The following is a 22033-nucleotide window of genomic DNA, read 5'->3' as shown; positions in this document are numbered from 1 at the left end:
GGCATGTGGTGCTGGGGGATTGAACCGCAGTCCCTGATGCTTTGCCAAGCTAGTTCCAAGTAGGTGCTTTAGACCACTGAGCCATCTCTCCAGCCCTAGGAAAACGTTTTGTAACATGCAAAAAGGATGTAAAATTCAAATTTCATTGTCCATAAATAAGGTTGAGCTGGCGCCCAGCTCACACATCTACAATTGCCTATGGCAGCCTTTGTGCTACAAGGGCAAAACTGTGGCTTTGACACAAAAGGATGACCCACCACAGGCCTAAACTATTAATGGTCGCAAGTGGCACCTGACGTCATAAGCAATCTCCTCTTCCACACTGGAGGCAGAAGGCAGTCCAAATGTCTCTTTGCTTTTTCTGGAGTGTGATGGCTATTCACTAACATTGCTGTTCACTGAATCGTACTGGTAAAGTCCTGGTGGTCCAATGTCACTAACACAACCTTCTTTGGACAATTCACAAATCCTACTTATGATAAGGGTCAAACATTAACTGAACCAGAACTTGGGGGAAGCCGAGGCAGGAAGACCTCTCATATTCTGAGGCCAGTCTGGGCTATATAGTGAATTTCAAGACAGCCTGAACTGCATAGTAAAACCCTGACCCCCACCGCCCCCCCGAAAAAAAACCTAAAAAAAACCTGTTGGCTTTGAGGAGAGAAATACTGGAGATGGAAACCCCGAAGCCACACCCCACGCCTGTTTTAGTTCTAGGACCTTGTGAAACTGCTAGGGCTATGCTCCAGCTCGTGGTCCTCCTGCTCAGTCTCACACACTGCTGGGAATATCTGCATTTGCCACCATGCCTATGCCTACGTAATAGCTTTAAGTTGAGTTCAGAGGGAAAAAACAAACAAACAGGTAGGGCAAAATTTCACCTTTTAAATTTTTGTCTGCTTTGGCAGAGCACAGCAACCGGGGCTCAATCCCCAGCGTGCTGTGCTGGCCCTGCCCCTGGGGCACGCTGAGATGGTGACTGAGGCTGGGCATGGTGGCGTGCGCCTGTAATCCCAGCACTCGGGAGGCTGAAAACAGGAAAATCACTATCAGTCTGATGTTCGTAGTGAGACCCTGTAGACCCTGTACATCCTGTCCTAAATTAATTTAAAAAATTCTTAGTATATGTTCACAGCATATGATGATTATATTCATCACAGGAACTTGGTTCATGTACCTATCTCACCTTAATTCCTTTTATTTCTCCTTTCTCTCCCTGCTCTCCCCTTCCTTCATTTTTCTTTAACCAAGTATTTTTAAGATGCCCGTGGCCAAATGTCTTCTCCAGCTGGCATAAAAAGGCTGTGAAGTTGTGGAATTAAAAGTTCTCATTCTCACACAAGAAACTCCAGTAACCACAATTACATCCTGGGGCGCCACTTTAACTCCTCTGAAAGAAATAAGTATCTCCTTAAAAATGTTACATGGAAAGGGTTTGCCATAGTTCAAATTGGGATTTATGAGTCAGAGAAAGGACTATCAAGAATAATCAACTGTTGCTTGAGAATCCATAAAGAATTCTTCAACACTGAAATGATTACCTTTTCATTCTGTTTCTTAACAAACTTTGAAAAAGTTGGATGTTTCCATTTTAACAGAGAAATTAGATCTTCACCTTTCAATGCAGAATAACACTGCCTTGTGCTATTGAGCATTTTTCCTTAAGAATTCAAGGTCTTTACAGGCATTACCTCATCCAACCCTAGCAGGTCTACAAACTCATTAATAGCACAAGGCTTTTCTGTTGTATCAACAGGAAACTGAGGCAGAGGAGAGGGACACAGTTAACACGATCACACAGAAGACAGCGGGGAAAATGGGACAAGTTTCTCTCTGCACTCTAGTTTCTAGCGGTCGTCACTTTCTCACGCTGTCTATATTTAGAGATGGAAATGTTTAAATCTTCACGGTCCTCACAATGTACTTTCAAGACTGCCCCGTCGTGAGTGCACCGATTCAGGTGACTTCTTCCTGAACTCAGGGGCCAGACTCTTGCCTGTATAATATCTCTGGCAGAGAGATCTCTGGAAAACTTTCACATTGTTTAAAAAAAAAAAAAAAAAAAAAGGACCCAGGGGCTGGCAAGATAGCTCAGCGGCTTAAAGCACCTGTGTTGGCAAGCTCAGACAAGTGCAGGACTTGGCTGAATCCCGGCACCACATGCTGTGCCAGCCCCACACCCAGAGCGGGCCAAGCCAGCCACCAAAAAAGAAAAGGCCCAGACTCTACTTTCTTTTACTAAGGCCACTATTCCACTTTTTTTTTTTTTCCTGTTACGAAAACTTTCTACCCAACTAGGGTAGAAACAAGTCTCTTCTAAATTTCTTAAGCACTCTAAAAATGAAATATTAAAGCCATGCTGTTATGTTGAGCTGTGGGGGACTCAGGTCAACAATTTCTGACATTGCCAGTCAAGCAGAGGACCCAATACTATTATGGGCTACTGGACTCTTTTAGAATATTTTGCTGAGTTTACACACCTATAATATTCAAATAACGGAACTTAACAAAAAAAGGGGCTACAGATGAATGTCCATTTTGTATCTGTGTATTCAAAGTGGTTAGGATATATAGTTACATTCTCTTAATGAATAGAGGGATTTGTTCTAATGATGTTTGTAAATAGGATATCATGTCCGCATCTTGTACAGCAATTAACCACTAGGAAGAATGTATGCAATGTGTTAATTATTGAAACTGTCCTACCAATTTGATTTGAAACTGTCTCATTGCTATTTGTTTATCAATAAAATTATGGGAAAAAAATAAAATAAAATTATGGGAAAAAATAATAATGTAAAAATAAAATAAAAAAAATTCTTAAGCACTCCTAGGGAACAACTAAATTGAAGCATGCCACCTGCCTGCAACTACCCTTAAGAGATTCACTTTTAATTAGCCACTTTCAGAATGTTAAGCATTGTGTTTTCTCTTATAGGATGGTATGGTTCGCATCTGGGATGTCCCTCCGAAGTGTCATGTATTCAAAGTGGGGCTCCTGGAAGGTGATTGGATCACGGGGTGCTACAGCTGGCCGCTATTAGGAGGTGGTCCTTGGGGGTGTGACCTACAAGGGCCTCCCTCCCTCCCTGGCTGCTCCTTTCCACCTCTACTTCCTGGCTGCCAAGTGTGTGCAGCCGCCTCTGTCCAGGCCCCTCCCTGATGCCCTTTCTGGGCTGTGGCAGCCAATTGTGGACCAAAACTTCTGAAACTGAGAGCCCAAAGAAACTTCTCTCCTTTAAGCTGTGGGTGCCAGGTCCAGCACTGTGTATCAGCAACGAGAGACGGTGCCAAGATACAGGAGAACTTAAAAATACACACATATGTACATACATAACGAAAATAAATTAGAGATGACAGAAAACCAAGAGGCAGACTTTTATAGATGGGGATCGTGAGATTACAGTAAAGGCTCTATACAGGGTAGGATGGTGGTGGTGATGAAATTTAAATTATATTAAATGCGTGTACCAACTTCCCCAAACAAGGCCCACTGTTACGTAATATTAATATGCACTACATACAATAAAGTTAGAAAATAAAAAAGATTAAATTTTATTTTAAGGTAATTTCCTTTTTTTAAAAGGTTATCTTTAGAAGTTCTTATTCTTGAATTTCTGGCTAATGCTTCCTGTGTTTGCCTAGCTTGTTTGTAATGTACTCTTAAGGAAATCCACAATTACTATAGGAGGTTGGTTTTTTTTGTTTTTTTTTTTTACTTTATTTATTTATCCATCTATCCATTTATGTGTGTGTGGCCAGCTCAGCCCACCAGGGGGCGGGGCTGGCTGGCATGTGGTGCTGGGGGATGGAACCGCGGTCCCTGTGCTTCAGGCAAGCTTGTTCCAAGTAGGTGCTTTAGACCACTGAGCCATCTCACCAGCCCCCCTATAGGAGGGTCTTGATAATCGTACAAGTTCTTATTCTATCAATCTTTGCTTATTCCCTCGATGAGGTGGAACCAGTTCCTAATAACTGAACCGCTGGCCTATCTCTTGTGAGGGTGTATGGAACCATGGCCTCCAGTACATCAAAGGTCCAAAGCCTGACTTGGCTGGCCAGCACTTTCTTTATTTGCAGCATGAGGGTTTCCTGAATGAAAATACCTTGCACGACAGGGCAAGCTTTTTACTTGTATACATGGCATGTGCACTCAATAGTGATGATTAATTTACCTTGGAAATAAAAAAGGTTCAAAACCTAGAAAGCCCATAAAGCTTTCTCTTAAGCCCATGCTGAAGAGATAAGAAAAGACAACTTTTAAAGGAATGAAAAATGTGTATTAGGTACTGTGAGGTAGGAAGGAAAACATTCAAATGGAGAGGGGCACAAAGGAGTGGGGTGGGAGGAAGGGAAAAGTTAAAAGAAAGGAAAAAACAGAAACAAAGCTTTTGTAAATGGGAGGGGAAGACAGGTTGAAGGGAGGATCAGGGAATGGGAAAGGGAAGAATCAAGATACACAATGTACAGATTCTCTATAATCAAGGTGATCATTATGTGTATCTAAAATGTACCAGTAAAAAAAAAAAAAATGTACCAGTGGGGTCGGGGAGATGGCTCAGTGGAATAAGCGCTTCCCTGGCAAGCGCAAGGACCTGAGTTCAATCCCCGGTTCCGCAAAAATAAATAAATAAATAAATAAATAAATAAAATGTACCAGTAACATCTGGCTGAATTAATAAATAAAAACTTAATTAATAAATGATTAAATAAATCAATAAACTGACAACATTGGGGGTATCATGTGGGGAAATAGGAATCCCACTCTTTTACTGAGAAAAAAGGAAGAGTTGCAGGTGTCTGCCACACCTAAAAGCCTTTATGGCTACCTCTCACCAATGGTTTCCAGTTCGGTAAGGGATAGCGGGTGGATGGCCCCAGGTACCTGCTGAATGTATATGTACAGAAGATGCAAATCTATACCAAAACACAGGAAAAACACATTCCTAGTCTGGGTACACGCACACAGAGCTGGGTAAGTCACCAAACTTTCCTATGCTCGGAATGGGGAAAAACCAGGCATGGTGGAACAAGTGTATAATCTCAGCACTCAGGAAGCAGAGGCAAGAGAATCACAAGCTTGGGGCCCCCCAGGGCTACATACTGGCTTCAATGCTATCTTGAACTATACAGCAAGACCCTGGCTCAAGTAAATGATAAAAAATTCCCTGAAGAATACCTATTTAGTATTTAATAACTTCACTTGTTTTCTCTATCCAATGATATTTTGCCTGGGCTTTGCTGTAATTGTGAAGTTGACATTTCTTATTTGGGGATTAGCATCCCCTTTCCTATACTTCTAAAACAGACTATCCATTAGCAGATTGGATTGGTTGCAGAAAGCAAGCGCATGACAGCCCAGCCTCAAAACGAGCTACAGTATGACACATATCCCTAGAGTCCTTCAGAGTTTTCCCCAGACAGGATGCTGGACAGCAGTGGAATCAAGTATCTGACAAGGGCAAGATCAATTCCTCTACTCCTTTGGGATGACTCAAGACAATTAATGCTCCTGAAGCAAAGAGATCACTGTAGTTTTTTTCTGTTTCTATTATAGAAATGTGAGGGAATTTACCATAACCCACTCCAGCACTTTCACTCAAAAGGCCACAGCTATTATTTAAAACCACTGCTCCTAGGAAATAGCTTCACTCTGAGAGCAGTAATAAAGGCAATTTTAAAGCTTCATGTTAAAGCAGACTTTCACTATATGCGACCTACTTACGCGCTCATTTCAGCTTCTGGAGTCCTGCTTTCTTGGCCTCTGCCTGCTCCTCCCATCCCCAACCCTCTCTCATTTTTCATTGCTGATTCTCTCCCCACCCCCTTCAGCTGCCTGCTTGGCTCTGATCTGCTCATCTTTCATTCAGTTACTAAACACACAGTAGGCCCTGCTCATGTGGCTAGCCTACAGCTATGTGTCTTCAGCCTCGCTCTTGTCACTCTTCTAACATGGATCTCTTTAGGTTACAGATTCTTCCTGATCCCTACCTCAAACCTGTCATTCACCAGGTAAAATTCATATGTACTTGGATATAAGCACAAGTGGGAGTAACAACATAAAAGATTTGTGGACTAGATATTCCCTCCCCCTCTCCTCACTTTCTCCCCCTCTCCCCACTTTCTCCCCCTCTCCCCCTGCTTCTCTCTCTCGGATTGGACCCAAGGAGTGCTGAACTACATCATTAACCATTTTAATTTTTTTGTGAGACAAGATCTTGCCAAGTTGCTGAGGCTGGGCTTGAACCTGAGATCCTGCTGTCTCAGCCTCCTAGAATTCCATATTACAGGCATATGCCATTGCATTAGTAGTGAGCTGGGAAATTAAAAAACTGACATCAATGTATGTTAAGTTTCTAAGTAAGAGATTCTGAGGGCATAGGAAAACCCAAAAACATTCCCATAAAAGGAAAATAAATTTTGGACTTGCCTATGGTGGATATAATAAAACTAACAAAACATTGATGACTGAAGAAAATTATGGAATAACAAGAAAAACAGTTACTACTCACAGGATTCTTTAAACTACTGACTGCAGGCACGGCTCAGAGCGTTTAATGACTATGATTACACAGCACTGCTCTCTTCTGTGAAGCGTGCTGGCCTACTGTACCAGACCAATAGAAAGCTGCTGGCAGGGCAAGCGAGTTCCAGGGAATCCAGGATTAATCACGAGCTCCTGGACTCCCATTCTATGGACTCAGAACAATCTCTAGAAACTAGATCTGAAAAGGAAACCACAATTGTATTGAAAAGCCTAAACTGTGCCTTGAAAAGCCTAAACAGTAACACAAGAAATGAAACAAAAGTAACACCAAAGAACTTGTTTAGCTTACTTGGAAGAGAAAAATCTAAATTTTTTTAACTTTCCAATGAAGAAAATAATGCAATTCATTTTAAATAATCATTACAGGGCTGGCCTGATGGCTCAGTGGACTAAAGCACCTGCCAGGTTTCCATGCCCAGTGTGCCGTGCTGGCCCTGCACGGGGCACACTGAGAGGGTGACTGAGACTGGGCGTGGTGGTGCACCCCTGTAAACCTAGCACTTGGGAGGCTGAAAACAGGAGAATCACTAGGAGTCTGATCTATGTAGTGAGACCCTGTAGACTCTGTAAACTCTGTTCCAAATACAGAAAAATAAATAAATAAGTAATCATCACAGAGACTTGCACTTTAAATTTGCTTTTCCTTAGTTTAGAAATTCACCAATTTCAACTCAATATTTTACAAGTAAAAAATCTACTCATCAGCCCTGCCATCTCACTGTATGAAAATGAGACACTTCTCACTTTTATCCACTCCTGGGTGTTACTTTGACTAAGGTTAAATTTCTTTTTCTTTTCTTTTTTTTTTTTTTTTGTGGAACTGGGGATTGAACTCAGGCCCTTGCGCTTGCCAGGGAAGCACTTATTCCACTGAGCCATCTCCCTGGCCCCAACTAAGGTTAAATTTCTAATGTAACAACTTCTACAAAGTCAGTTTGTGTCTTTAAAGACTGAAGAAGATGTCAAATAGAAGTATGAGCACAAGAAACAACCAGAATGTTATCTGGATGCTAAAGTGTTCATTAAGAGTTTCTTAGGAAATTTTAAGAATTCAAATAGGTTTTAAGGAGCCAGCAAGATAGCTCAGTGGACTAAAGCACCTGCTTAGGCAAGTGCAGGGACCTTAGTTTGATCCCAGGGACCACATGCGATCCCAGCCCTGCACCCAGGACAGGCTGAGCCGGCCAGAGTCCAGGCATAGTGACGTGCGCCTGGAATCCCAGCGCTGGAGAGGCTGAAAACAGGAGGATCACCACAAGGCCGAGCTGCACAGTGAGACCCTGCAACAACCAAATACATTTTTTTAAAAAAGTCTTAAAAGTTGTGTACTTAGGATGGGGCGTGGTCAGGATGGGGCGGGGCGAGCTGAGCTAAGCTGGGGTTCCGCTGCCTGCTCGCCGAGTTTAACCTAGTTTTACATTTTTTCCCTCGATCTATCACCTCGTGAGGCTGGACTCGTCGGCCGGGCCTCCCCTGGCAACCTACAAGTCGGAGCGCCTACTGAGGGGCTGTTAAGGGTTTCTACTCGATAACACAGAAACAGCTACAGCTTCGTGAGCTTTGTGCAGAAGACGTGCGCATTGGACCAGACTTCAGACACTCAGGATGTAAAATTTGTAGTTTCTCAGAACTGGTTTTTATTCTCACCTGAGTTTTGTGGGAATTGTTTACAAATCCTTTTCCTGACCTCTGCTTTTTGAGATAAACCAGTGGGAGGAGTGGTGACTTGTGAAGTTTGGCTCCGAGGCCGGAAGGATCTGGTACTATCTTCAGTTCTGATAGTATTCAGTTCAAAGAAGAGGTGTTTTTAAGCCTCCACTGTCTGTAAGGCACTATATTAAAGGAGTAAACTAGTTTCTGCCCACGTGGGATGGAGCGGGGCTTTTCCTAGCTTTATCATCCACCCAGGCTTTACACAAGCTCGTTAGCATTGCGTTATACTGCATCTATGAAAGCTTGTGGCAAACCAATAGACGACACTAGCCTTGATCCGGAATCCGCCATATACTTACTTAATCTCTACAGCAGCAGGTGCTGGAAGCCCCAAGAAATGAAGCAACTTGCCCTGGTCAGCGGTTAGTCCTCGGACTCAAGCACCGATTTACAGATAAACAGATACAAATCCACCCTGAGGAGGATCGAGGCTGAGACTCCAGAGGTGTACACTCGCATCCTGGCTTAGGCCCTGCTGACCCCAAATCCTCAAGTATTCATTTCCTTAGTCTGCTGGAGAGCAGAGATTTCGAGATTCATGTGCTAAACCAATCCAAATTTGCTGCTTTTACAAAGCTGTGCTATTAAAAAATAAAAAAATTTCTAAAAAAATTTTTTAAGTTGTGTACTTGTTGAATGCTGTGGTGCACACCTATAATCCCAACACTTGAGGCAGGAGGATCACAGTGAATCTGAGGCCAGGCTTGGCTACAAAATGAGTTCAAGGCCAGCCTAAAGTACAAAATGAGACCCTGTCTCCCAAAAGAAAAGAAAAAGAAAGAAAGAAAGAAAGAAAGAAAGAAAGAAAGACAGACAGACAGACAGACAGACAGACAGACAGACAGACAACAACAAAAACCACCTCCCGTGCTCTAGTGCTCATCCACACATGCCTCCCTCACAACATCCCCACTATGGGACTGCTCAACTTCTGCTTAAACTATGGCCCTTCCCTTGGAAACAGGAAATCCTGTTGCGTAAGATAACTCATCCCAGTTCCCAATCTGCTTTTGTCTTCCTGTAAGGTGTTTAGAAAGACAGGGTGCGAGGTGTCGCAGCACTTTATCACTTGCTGCCCTTATGCCTGAAACGCGGGATGGTTCGGGCTGAAGGGGTGGGAGCAGGCTGCTCTGAGGTTTTTATAATTAGGCTATAGTAATGGAAGATGAAGGAGACAGTCAACAAAACCACTGCTATAGTCTTTGCAAAAATTGGTATAAAATAAGTGCTTAGTGAACAAATTAATACTATGAAATAAAAACTCAAGGGTTACTGCAACTTTCAACTTTTAATCATGATCTTGAAAGAAAATGATTTTGCATACCCATTCCAAGCCATTCTGTGCTTCTGTGGGTATATCTGTGGGCACATATATTTCTTGAAATACACAAAAAATATCATGCTATGCTGTTTTTGCAAATATGCACACATCTTCCTAGATTTCTTCAGGAACCTTTTGGAATAAACCTAATCTTTAATTTCATAGCTCTCAGTATTTCAAAATCACCACTATCTCTTATAACGACTAAATGAAAGAACGTAAGAGAGACAAACCTGGGGTTATAATACTCTTATCAGAAATCAACGACATAATTTAAAGAGCAGAATAAAACAGGAAACAGTTAGATCTTTTGCGAATGGGAAAGGGACAAGAGATGGAGGGAGGGAGAAAGGAGGAGAGAGGTTGGGACAACTTGGTGAATGTCCTGAAGAACTGTATACATTTATTTCATAAGCACTGAATAACTCATCGAATGAGCCCAAGTCACAGTGGGCTTAAAAAAAAAAACAAAAAAACCCTACCTCATTGAGATCCCTAAATGTTTCACAGATCACTAGCCTGTGATGACAAAGACACTGGTGAGTAAGCACACCGATTACATGAATTTGGGCCTGTCTGTCTCTGACACAGATCTATAATGCCGCAGCATCACCTTGGTTCTCAAGTGGTGGCCTACGTGCTCTGGCTGCTCCAGCCTAACTACTGAGGCACACTTGCAGCCAAGAACTTGTCCTGGAGAGACGCTTGTGCTTTTAAGCTGAGAAGGAGCCCTATGTTCATGCTCACATTTACCGTGAGACATAGATCCCATCTACTTTCTTGTGTCAACTCATCTACGTTAAAAGCAGTTTCTTCCCTCCTCCTTTTTTGCTGTGCTCAAGGATTTTTATTAGTAACTTGATAAAAATCTAAAAAGGCGAGCTTATCAAGTAACTTCTTACTGCCACTTGACTACTGACTGCCTACCCACGTACAGAGCTACACTGGACGCTGAGCAAAAAAGACCAAAGTAAAAGACTTGCTCTCAAAAAGTTTCTCTATGTTTTTTAAAAAGCACATAAATACCATAGGATAATACGATCAGGATTTTAAAGTGTTAGCAATGATGGGGGAAAATGACATTTGAGAGCTTTAGGTGCTCCAAATTATTATGGAACTATAAAATGTAAAAAAGAAAAAAGAAACCTCTTCATTGATGGTAGTTTACATAAAAAAGATTTATAGGTTTCAGTTGAGTATGACTCCATAAAAGCACTGAGGTCACCTATACGAAATGGCTGTTAATATATGTAATTTTTATTTATCACCTCAATAAAGCTGGGGGGGGAACTAATGTACATTAAGAGAAACTTTGTGTCCAGATTAAAGAGGATAGCAAACCCCAGTCTCCATGTGCAAAGTAAATCTGTTGTATTATGAGGCTGATTTAAGAGGAGCATCACAAAACTAAACATGTTGCGCACGCGCGTGCGCGTGTGTGCGTGTGTGTGTGCGCACCTGCTCACACAGCAGTAGCAGGGAAGAACCTTAAACCATGCTATACAGACAGAATGAACGAATGGAAAACCCTTGGCCACAAAGACTTGGAGGTGGCCTACGGGAAATGAGGAAGTAGCCAATAGACACAACGAATGTCTCTGAATTGATATAAGAAAGTCCAATTATGTTTCAGGAAAAGGAAAATAGCAAATTTTGGACCACTGTCAAGAATCTGGGGTTGGGAAGATGGCTCAGTAGAATAAGTGCTTTCCTGGCAAGTACAAGGGCCTGAGTTCAGTTCCTGGTTCTGCCAAAAAACACCCAAAAAAACAAAAACAAGAATCAGTAAATAATGATAAACACCATGGCTAAAAGTCAAGGCGAGACTGATAAATATTAAGTAAATTCTAAAAGCCATTCTTAACACTGGAGAGAAATTTAAAAATGTCTTCCAAGTTCTTATTGTGGAAAAGTTGTGGCTGTCCGTTAGTTGCTGGTAAGAATCCATGAAGACAATACCTGCCCACATCAGTTATGTTAGGAGTGGGTGAGCTCAAGGAGCAAAGGGGCCAGGAATTGCCACTAAATAAAAATAGAAGGCTTCATGACTTGTGGACGACTGTCAGAAATACTCTAGAGAGATCTAAAACAGCCAGCCTACTATAACAACAGGCCTGACACTGCCAGAGCCCCTCCCCACGTCCCCACAGTCAGCAGTGGCTGCCTACCAGTCTCAAAGCTACCATCTTCTTTACAGTTCCCTTTCTTCCAGTGTTCTATTTACTCCTTGCTTTTGGTGTACAAATAATGCCAAAACCTCAAGGCTGCAATGTTTTCTGTTTTGGAGAAAGTTCAAAGCAATAAATATTTGATTCCTATATAACGAGTTGGTGAGATTTTGAGGGGCTCCTTTTTGAATAGTCCTGAGGCCCTGAACAGGCTATTCACATGCAGTACCACCAAGCTACATGCTAAGCTTCTTCCGCTTTTCTGAGATGTGGTGGCCTCAAGCCCCCGGGCTGAGCAATACTCCCACCTAGTCCTCCCCAGCTACTAGCACTACATGAGCCACCATGTGTACTTACTTGGCTCGTTATTAGAAAATGAAGCCAGGCCTGATCTGCTGGTCTATTGGGAAGGACTTACAGAGTAAACCCCGTAAATCGCCTGGTCCCTTCCCCCAGTGAGGCTGGACTAAGCATGTTTCTGCCTATGTCTTACATCTGTGAGAGATGCGTGAGCACATTTATCAAAAGTGGGCTGTGATAGCCACCACTGTGAAATGTATGAAATTCAGAACATTATGAAACTGGAAAAACATAGGAACAGCAATTAAAATTTCTAAAACATAAGGGAAGATAAACCTTAAGCCACACACATACACCAGAGAGTTTAGTTGCTAGTCTCACATTTTATGCCAGGAAAATTACATTATTAAGGATATAATTAGTCAAGAAATGTATCAAGAGACTACTTACTGTTAACAAAAATTCACACACTGAGTTCAATGAAAGACAAACACCCAGCGTGTCTTCCTAGACTATGCCAATGGCAGACTACCACCGTGGTCAGGCTGTACAGCTTCAGTAACACCCAACGGCCCATACATAATCCTATAGCCACTAGGTATTATTTAAGTAAAATTCCATCAATAGCACCTTAGAACCATGCTTTATTCATATAAAAGTAGCTCACTGACAGAAATATAAAAGCAGAAGACGTCCTACAACTGTCAGCTAATGAAACTAGCCATGAAAGATTTTGTCTTTTTTTTTTTGTGGTACTGGGAATTGAACTCAGAGGATTTTGTCTTCTGAGATGACCTAAAAGTGTAGCTTATTCAGGGTTGGTACATTTGCTTAATCAAAGTATTTTTCTGAAAGCTAGTATGATATTTTAGGAATTAGAGCTTTTTGGTAAACAACAGACATTTAAAAATTACAAATTTAAAGGGCCAGCCTGATAGCTCAGCAGACTAAAGTGCCTGCTTAGGTAGAGCGCAGTGGCGGGTTCAATCCCCGGCGTGTTGTGCCGGCCCCATCCGCAGGGCGTGCTGAGGTAGAGATTGAGACTGGGCGTGGTGGTGCACGCCTGTAATCCCAGCATTTACGATGCTAAAAACAAGAGAATCACCAGGAGTCCGATCTACGTAGTGAGGCCCTGTATACCCTATAGGCCCTGTCCTAAAATGTAGGAGAAAAAGAAAAAAAGAGTTTAAAAATTACAACTTTAATTTTAGAAAATATCCCAAGGTGCCATGTACAGTGGCACACACCTGAAATCCCAACTACCTAGGAGGCTATGGCACAAGGATCACAAGTTCGAGGCCAGCCTATGAAACTTAACAAGATCCACAGAAGGGTTGGAAAGATAGCAGCAGAGCAAAGTGCAACACCCTGGGGGTAATCCCTAGTACCTTAAAAAAAAAAAAAAAAAATCCCAAAGGGTCATATTACTGCAAACATATGGATAGCTCTCGCAAACTAATAAAAAATAATGGATAAAAGACAGTGTTACGGTATTTTAGAATGTATCTCAATATATTAGAATATAGCATGTAAATTATCAATCTTTTTTCCTTTCTTTTTGATATACATAAAGCAATTAAAAGAATACATGGGGCTGGGGAGAACTCAAGGGCCTAAGAGTCTGCTGCTTGGCAAGTACAAGGTCCTGAGTTCAATCCCCGGTACTACTAAAAAAATAAATAAATAAAAATAAAAGAATACATGGGTGCAGCAGCATATGCCTATAGTCCCAGCACTTTTTTTTTTTTTAAAGACAGGATCTCATTTAATTCAGGCTAAACTTGAATCACTGTGTTGGCCAGGCTGGCTTCCAACTTGTGATGATCCTCCTGCCTCAGCTTCTCCCAGCACTTTGGGAAGCTAAGGCCCTGAGATTGCAAGTCTGAGCCCAACTTGGGTGATTTAGTGCCTTAATGAGACCCTATCTCAAATTAAAAAGATAAATTTTATTTTACTTTATTTTTGGCTGAACCAGGGATGGAACTCAGGCCTTTGCACTTGCCAGGCAAGCACTTATTCTACTGAGCCATCTTCCCAGCCTTTTACTTTATTTTTTACAAAGATAAATTTTAAAAAGACCTGGGAATGTACCTCAGTGTGACGATCCTGGGTTAAAGTCCTAGAATGGCCCGAAAAGAAACAAAAAAGGAATGAACTACCAAAAAGCAAAACTCCCCCCACAGAGGTATCTGAAGCCACTGAAAACATTTAAAGGTTTATCTGTGGGGACAGCACGGAGCACCAGGCAGCTCAATCATCCCCCTGGGAACAGAAGAGCAAAGGACTGGTTATCAGCGAGAGGTCTGGCTTTTTGCCAAATAAAATATGCTTGTTTGAGGGTTTCCAAGTAAAATTATACTAACTAGAGAGGGGGAAAAGGCAAAAATCTTGACTTACCTGCGCTGCCGAGTTGTTTATAATACTTGTACTCTACATGAAGCTGTGGAGCTCGGGATTTTATTGGTTCCTGAAACCCAAAGAGAATCAGACTTAGGCAAGCGCAACTCTGCAGTTCCTCAGAGCAAAAAGGGCTAATCCCTCTGCGCAGGAATCTGTTCTTATCACAATTACCGTGCAGCTAACATGAGCCAGATGACACCAATCTCTCCCACAGGGAGTCAAACACAAACACACTGTGAGGATCATTCAAGAACAGCTCCCATCATATAAAATACCCTCTTAAAATATATTGTTTTCCCAAGAAACCAAATGTGAAATCTTAAAAAAAAAAAAAAAAAAAAGCATGGATTTCCTGTTTATGATCTGAGAGGAGGTGTTAAAACAGTTTTACTTTTTGTTTTCCTCCAGAACCGGGGATTGAACTCAGGTTCTTGCACTTGCCAGGGAAGCACTTATTCTACTGAGCCATCTCCCCAGGACCCTATTTTACTATTTTTAGAAAAATATTAAGTGTTAAAAAAAATTCACTTAGGAAAATAAAAATAGCCTGAGCTCCTACCACAGTAAGACAGCCACTATTAATATCTGTTTTAGTGATTTTTTAAGTACTTATTTACTCATGTATTTATATATAATATGCACTCAAAAATTTTATATAAATCATTGTATTTGTTTATTAATGTGTTTATGAATTTTAATATGTGACAATGACATCTTTCCATGGCAGTAATAAAGGTATATTGTATTTTAAATTTTTTTAAAAATCATTTACTTAGTACAAGGTTTAGCTTCGCAGTTTGGACTCATAGTGATCCTCCTGTCACAGCTTCCCCAGCAGTGGGATTATAGGTGTGTGCCTGGGGGAGGCCAGCATGGTATGCAGTACCAGGAATCGAATCCGGGTCCTTGGGCTTGTCAGGCAGGCACTTAGACCACCAAGCTATCTCCTCAGCCCCTATTTTTAATAATTAAAACACTTCTCTGTATCTGCATACTTTTCAGTTTTTAATATTATAAACAATGCTGTCAGGCACACCTGTATTCATATTTTTACTTATGAGAATTAAAAACTACATGTACAATTTAACATGTAATGGTGGTCAAATTCCCAAAAGTGGAAGTTGCCAGAGAAAAGCGGCCCAATAACCATACTTAGCTCGATTTCACACTTCAGGAACTGGCTGTTGGCCAGGTATGGTGGTGCACACCTACAATCCCAGCACTTAGGAGGCTGACACAGGAGGACTGCTGAGTTGGATCCAGCCTACACAGCTGCCATCCCGGTTTGATCTAGGCTACATAGTGAGTGCAAGGCAGGCCTGGACAGCATAGCCAGATCCTCCCTCCCGCTCAAACAAGCAAGCAAAAATCTAGCTTGTTAATTTTTCTGAATTGACAGTGTACCAGTCAAACAGCTAACAAGACAATAAAACATTACTCTAAAAGATTTCTTGTCCCTTTTGTAAATACATGGTAGGCAAAAATCATCACAAAGTTACACCGCTCTCTAGGAAAGCCAGCATCTACACACCTAGTAGGATGGCTATTATCAAAAATAGAAAACAAGTGCTGACAAATGTGAAAGTGGAACCCTTCTATACTGCTAGCAGGAATGTAAAACAGTGCAGCTGCTACAGTAAATGATATTAAATATAGTGATTCCACTTCCGGGTTTATATAAACCGAAGAACTGAAAGCAGGGACTCTATAGATGATATCTGGGTAAAATGTAGCATCTACCTAGAATGGAATCTTTTCTAGATTTAAAAGCAAAGAAACTCTGATATGCTGCAACAGGATGAACCTTGAAGAAGTTTGAGTGAAATAAGCTAGTCACAAAGGTTAAACAGTGTATGATTCCACTTCCAGAAAGTACTGAGTGAAGTCTAAGTCACAGAAAGAGTAGGGCCGGGGAGATAGCTCAGCGGTATAAGCACCTGGCAAGTGGCATAAGTGCCTGTCTGGCAAGTGCAAGGCTCCGAGTTCGATCCCAGGTACCAAGGAAAAAGAAAAAGCAACCAGGTGTGCTACCCCAAAATTCATCACACTTGCTGCGCAGCTGCCTACCGGTCACAGTATAACTCACAGAAAGAGAAAGTGCAGTGATGATTGCCTAAGTTGGAAACAGGAGGAAAGAGGATTGACACAAGTTGCAGCTGAGGAAGACGAAGCTTTGGAGACAGGTGGTAATGATGGCAGTACAGCAATTCCAATGTACTCTATAACACAGAAGTGCTCGATGACAACTGGTTAAAACGGTAAACTAGATATTTCTTATTGGATCTTTTCACATTCAGTATGTAAAAGATATACCCAAGACACTACTGCCAAGTCCAAGGTCATAGCACATTCCTCAGTGTTTCCTGCTGAGAGTTTTAGACCTCACACTGAGGTGTTTAGCCCATGTAAGTTAATTTTTATAGTATAAAGTAAAGGCCCAACTTCACTGTAGGAGTTAGGATAAAAACTGGCACTAGACTAGGGATGTGGCTCACCGGTAGAGCTCTAGCTTTGCATGCACAAAGCCCTGGCCTTGATCCCCATTACAATACAGCACAAAAAAAAAAAAAAAAAACCCAAAAATGTAGTGTAAGCTGCTGCCAAGTGCCATCCTGTGGAAAGGCAGGCACTTAAAAATCTGACTTCAACCCATTCTTCATAACAAGTGCAATCATGTACTATAAATAGAGCCAAGTAAAAAATTTAAAAAGGGCCGGCCTGATAGCTCAGTGGACTAAAGTGCCTGCCTGGGCAGAGCACAGCAGCTGGGGTTCAGTCCCCGGTGTGTCCTGTTGGCTCCACCTCCAGGGCGCGCTGAGATGGTGATTGAGACTGGGCGTGGTGGCGCACGCCTGTAATCCCAGCACTTGGGAGGCTGAAAACAGGAGGATCACTATGAGTCTATTCTACGTAGTGAGAACCTGTAGACCCTGTACTAAATGCATTTAAAAAAAACAAAACAAAACAAAACAAAACAAACCTTTAAAAAGTAAAACAGCAAAAACCATGTCCTCATCCTCTGGATCTGACACTGGGCCACATCCTACTCTTTCCCAAAGTCTAAATGACTATGAAAAGTACACATATTGAAACAATTCAGGACACCAAGACAACTGTGACAGCACAACTACGGACACTCACAAAATAGGACAATTAGAACTACTTCATGAAGTGGCAAGAATGAAAGTGTGAGTGTATTCCAAGCAGGGAGACTACCCCAAGAGGGGCTAAGGACAGCATGCCTTCTGTTTTAACTGATTTTAAAAATTTAAATATCCACACTACTTTTTAAAAAATCACACTTCCTATGTGGAAGCGCAGTAAAAGCACTACTGTTTTTGAAAAGACTATTATCCTCCCCCCCCACCCCCCATGATTGACGTTTTTGTTCAAACTCCAAAGAAGTAGATTCCAGAGCTTCCCCTGATAATTCATGCCTGGTGTTCAACAAGTTTCATGGTTTGGAAGGTCTTTATATTTAGTTTAAAGCTTGTTACTGAAACATTTTTAATCTTTGTATGTCCTCAGTAACAAGATAAAATGGTTTTTCACATCTAGGAATACGTTATTAGTTATCTTCAAAGAGCAAGAGCAACTCAATCATTCTCTAGACTGACCTGCAGGCAATTTAATTTCTATTCACTTAACTCTTCCTTGTTGGCTCTATTTTTTAATTCTTTGAAGACTCTTTCCTAAATCCACCTGAAATTTTCTGCATTTTTTTTAAGGTACAGAATCCACAAACTACAGATTCAGAGGTTTCCTTGAAATTTTTCAGTTTATCTCCTGCATTTAGTAAGGTTGGATCTGAATCAACTTAGGCAGACTGGAATATTTTGTATCACTGAGAAGCTCTATGAAGTAAAACTTAAACTCAACAGTCATTGGAGTTCAAGGTTCTCAAAATTCTCCAGTCATGGGGCTAGGGGGATAGCTCAGTGGAATTGGTCCTTGCCTGGCAAGCACAAGGTCCTGAGTTTGATTCCTGGTACCATCAAAAAAAAAAAAAAAAAAAAAAGAACAAAATTCCCCAGTCAAAAGAAAAGTGAGGGCCGGTCAAATAGCTTGGCAGATTACAGTGCCTGCAAGCAGGAGCAGGGGCTGGGGGTTTGATCCCTTGGCCTGCCACCGCGGCCCCATCCCTGGGGCACACTGAGATGGCAACTGAGACTGGGTGTGGTGGCACACAACTGTAATCCCTGCTCTTAGGAAGCTGTAAACAGGAGGATCACTACCAGTCCAATCTACTCAGTGAGACCCTGTAGACCCCCTTCCCTAAAATACAGAAAAAAAAGAAAAGTGAAACTAGTGCAATAGTCATGGTTTTCTTCACTTTTTTCCAAATAGAAAGGGACCACTCTAGCTCACCCACCTTATCGCCCCCAAAGCAGCCAGTTACAGAATCAGTCCAACTGCAAGTTCCTAATGATAATTTCAGGAAGAGTCAAACACATCACTATGGAACTAGGGGCTGATCAAAACACTAGGAACAGGACTGTTTGTGAAGAAATGGTTGTTAGATTATGATAATCCACAAGGGGTCACAAATTTAAAATCTTTCCTTAGACATACTGTTCTCAAACTTCTTGCTGGAAATCTTAATAGGAAACAGTCAATCTAGTGCTGGCCCCGCCCCTGGGGTGCACTGAGGAGACAATTGAGACTGGGCATAGTGGCACAGGCCTGTAATCCCAGCACTTGGGAGGCTGAAAACAGGAGAATCACTAGGAGTCTGATCTACATAGTAAGACCCTGGAGATCTGGCCCTAAATACAAGAAAAAAAAAGGCAATGTGATCTTGAGAACTAAGTAAGTAAGAGTTCCAGGGTAGAATACTGGCATATACATTACATATACTCAGATGGGGAGGGGGGCTTTTATCACAGGCGCAGAGTCACACCCCAGCCAACCACTTCACCATGTGGCTGTAGCCTGCTCAAGTCAACTGGGGTTTCCAGGAGCTCTCATGGAAGCACTAAGGACAAAGGGCCTCACACACAGTCCTAAGCTTAGAGAAGGCAGCAAGATTAGCAACAAGGACAGAATGCTATCTTAACTCTCACTCTAGACATTGGGTAATAAAAGGATTCAGCACGTATCTTCTTTACTTTTGTGTATTTTTAAAAGTTCTTAAAAGCCTAAGAAACAAAAACTCACAATGAAGATCCAAACAAAGTAGAACGGAAAAGCAGCAGCAGGGCTCTGCCTTTCCGTGCCGCATGCTGATTACATTTCCATAAAGGGCTGGCCATCGGCCAGAATCGTGGTTATTCTGGAACACACATGCCTGCGTGAAATCCTAAACCAACAGCAGATGGCTACCTTGTAGGAGTGCGCTGCTTCAGGCGAATGTTGCCATTACCATGAAAGGAGCTCGATTACCGCCCTCGAGACTCCCCTGGAGAATAAGCCCAAAAGCTAGAGGACCACAGAAAAGGCTGCTTCTCTCTTAAGAAGCTTTACTTAAGACTTACTGGAAGAGAAATACAGTACTGAGGCACATCATACCAGATGACATAAGTTCTATGCTTCATTTGTTTTGGTTTTGGTTCTGAAGATAAGCCTCACACCTGCTGCAGAAGCACTCTACTACTGCTCTGGACCCAAGCCTGTATTTTTAACTATTGGCCATAAAGAACTGAACTTTAAACAAAGGAAAGTGAAATGTTATGGTCAGTCATATCCATAATATGTTCATGGGATTATCTACACAAGCCAACTACTGTGAAACATGTGGGAGAATCTAGATAAAAACAACTGTCCCTAACAGTCTCTGAAGAAGTCTGGATATACAAAGGCACAGTAACAGGTATACAGTAATGAGGCCAAATGTTAAAGTGTTCAAAGGACTGCTTGCTTTTCCCTATCAGTACCCCAAATAAGCCAAGATTATTCTGGATTATTCAGTAAGAAAATGAAAAAAGATTTATGAGAGAATACTTTTGTAAGTAACAATAAAATTCCTATAAATAAATATGGTTAATCCTTCAACTGCAACCAGAGAGGATGTGTGACCCGCACTACCATATTCATTCCTTCATTTCTCCATAAAAATTTCAAGTCGAAACCTAAAAGCACTGGGTTTCACTGTGAGCAGCCTGCTCACATCTACCCCTTCACTGAGAACTCCTTACCAAACTAACAAGCCCAATGAGAAGGGACCCAGCACACAACAGGTGTGAGCGCACTCAATGTGAACAACATTCAACCACCGGAAGACTATTTCCCTAACCGTTCACTCCTCTGGCCTAAAAGTACTAAGACTTAAAATTACCAGGAGATTCTGGCCAACGCACCTTTACTAAAAGGATGAGCAACCACAGTTTCATAGGAACTAATCATATGATTTATTTTATATGACAAGAAATGGCTTTGAAGCACCTCTAAATATAAGACAAAGAACTGTTTCTTCCAAAATTATTACTCCCCAACAGTAACAAAATTATTCTCTTGTTTCAAAAGTAAGATCCTGCTGGCCATGGTGTCGCACACCTGTAGCACACCAGTTTCCCCAGAAACTGAGAGGCTGAGGCAGGAGATCATGAGTCCATGACAAACTTAGGGTGTACAATCAGCTCAAAGCCACACAGAGGAAGGGGTGAGACCTAGTCTCAAACATCTAAAATAAATAAAATAAGATGTTATTTTTAATGACTTGTTTAGTTATTCATGAGATCAGTACTGAACTCTGCCTCTAGTGTGACCACTTGGATTTTCATGCTTGACAGCTTTTCTTGGGCATGATTAAATGATTAGATTTGGTTTTACTCAAAGTATATTAACACCTTGCATTGTCAAAGTGGATCAGATATATATAGTGAAGAAAAACAAAATGAATCTTCAATGAGACTATCTTTTTAAAGGTGAAGGATAAAAAGGCCACAATTTTTTAGGAAGGAATTTTTGATTTACCATTGCTACACTAGTAATTTAAATCAAACTCAAGACCTTGCACTTGCCAGACAGATGCTTATGCCGCTCAGCTATCTCCCTGGCACATTATATTATAATTGAAGAAAAATTAACACTTGAGATCATATACAAGGGGAAAATAGCACTGCTGCGAATGCTGACAGCCCTTTCCTGAACAAAGACTTGAGCAGGGAGAGTGCCGAAGCACAGTTACTATGAACACAGATTCTACTCACCAGTTTGATTGCTACATATTCATTGGTGTAGAGATTTTTACCTAAGGGAAAAGCAGAATGTACATGTTTAGTGACATTTCTTCTGGGAAATGCAAAGCAAAAATTTAGCTTATAGGGTCATGAGAAAGGTCACGTTCCCAGTGCTGTTCATACACATGAAACATGATTCATAAGTGAAAAGCTAAGCACAGATGTGAGATACAGCAGGACTAGAATAAAAACAATTTAAAAATCTAAAATTTAAGGGTATATGAAAAATTTTAAGAAAGCTAACCAGACTTCACACACACACACACACACACACACACACACACACACCCTTGAGGCAAAGCAAGAAGAAATGCCAGAATTTCAAAGATTTGATTTTAAATTCTTGGCTTAGGGCCGCCGAATAGCTCAGCGGATTAAAGTGCCTGCAAGCAGATGCAGGGGCCAG

At 41.5% G+C, this 22033-nt stretch overlaps 1 protein-coding gene across 1 annotated transcript in view; it reads right to left on the bottom strand.

Annotated features, from left to right (window-relative positions):
• The window catches only part of Csnk1g1 (casein kinase 1 gamma 1), a 150864-nt gene that overhangs the window by 69825 nt on the left and 59006 nt on the right, over positions 1-22033 (bottom strand). The window contains exons 4-5 of the mRNA XM_023712654.1: positions 21598-21638; positions 14447-14516 (exon numbers count right to left, since the gene is read on the bottom strand). Coding sequence (XP_023568422.1) covers positions 14447-14516; positions 21598-21638 — 111 coding nt within the window. The remainder of the gene's footprint in view (positions 1-14446; positions 14517-21597; positions 21639-22033) is intronic.

This window comes from Octodon degus, unplaced genomic scaffold (assembly GCF_000260255.1).
Source record: "Octodon degus isolate 3935 unplaced genomic scaffold, OctDeg1.0 scaffold00026, whole genome shotgun sequence".
Classification (NCBI taxonomy): domain Eukaryota; kingdom Metazoa; phylum Chordata; class Mammalia; order Rodentia; family Octodontidae; genus Octodon; species Octodon degus.
This window is presented reverse-complemented; position numbering and strand designations above follow the sequence as displayed.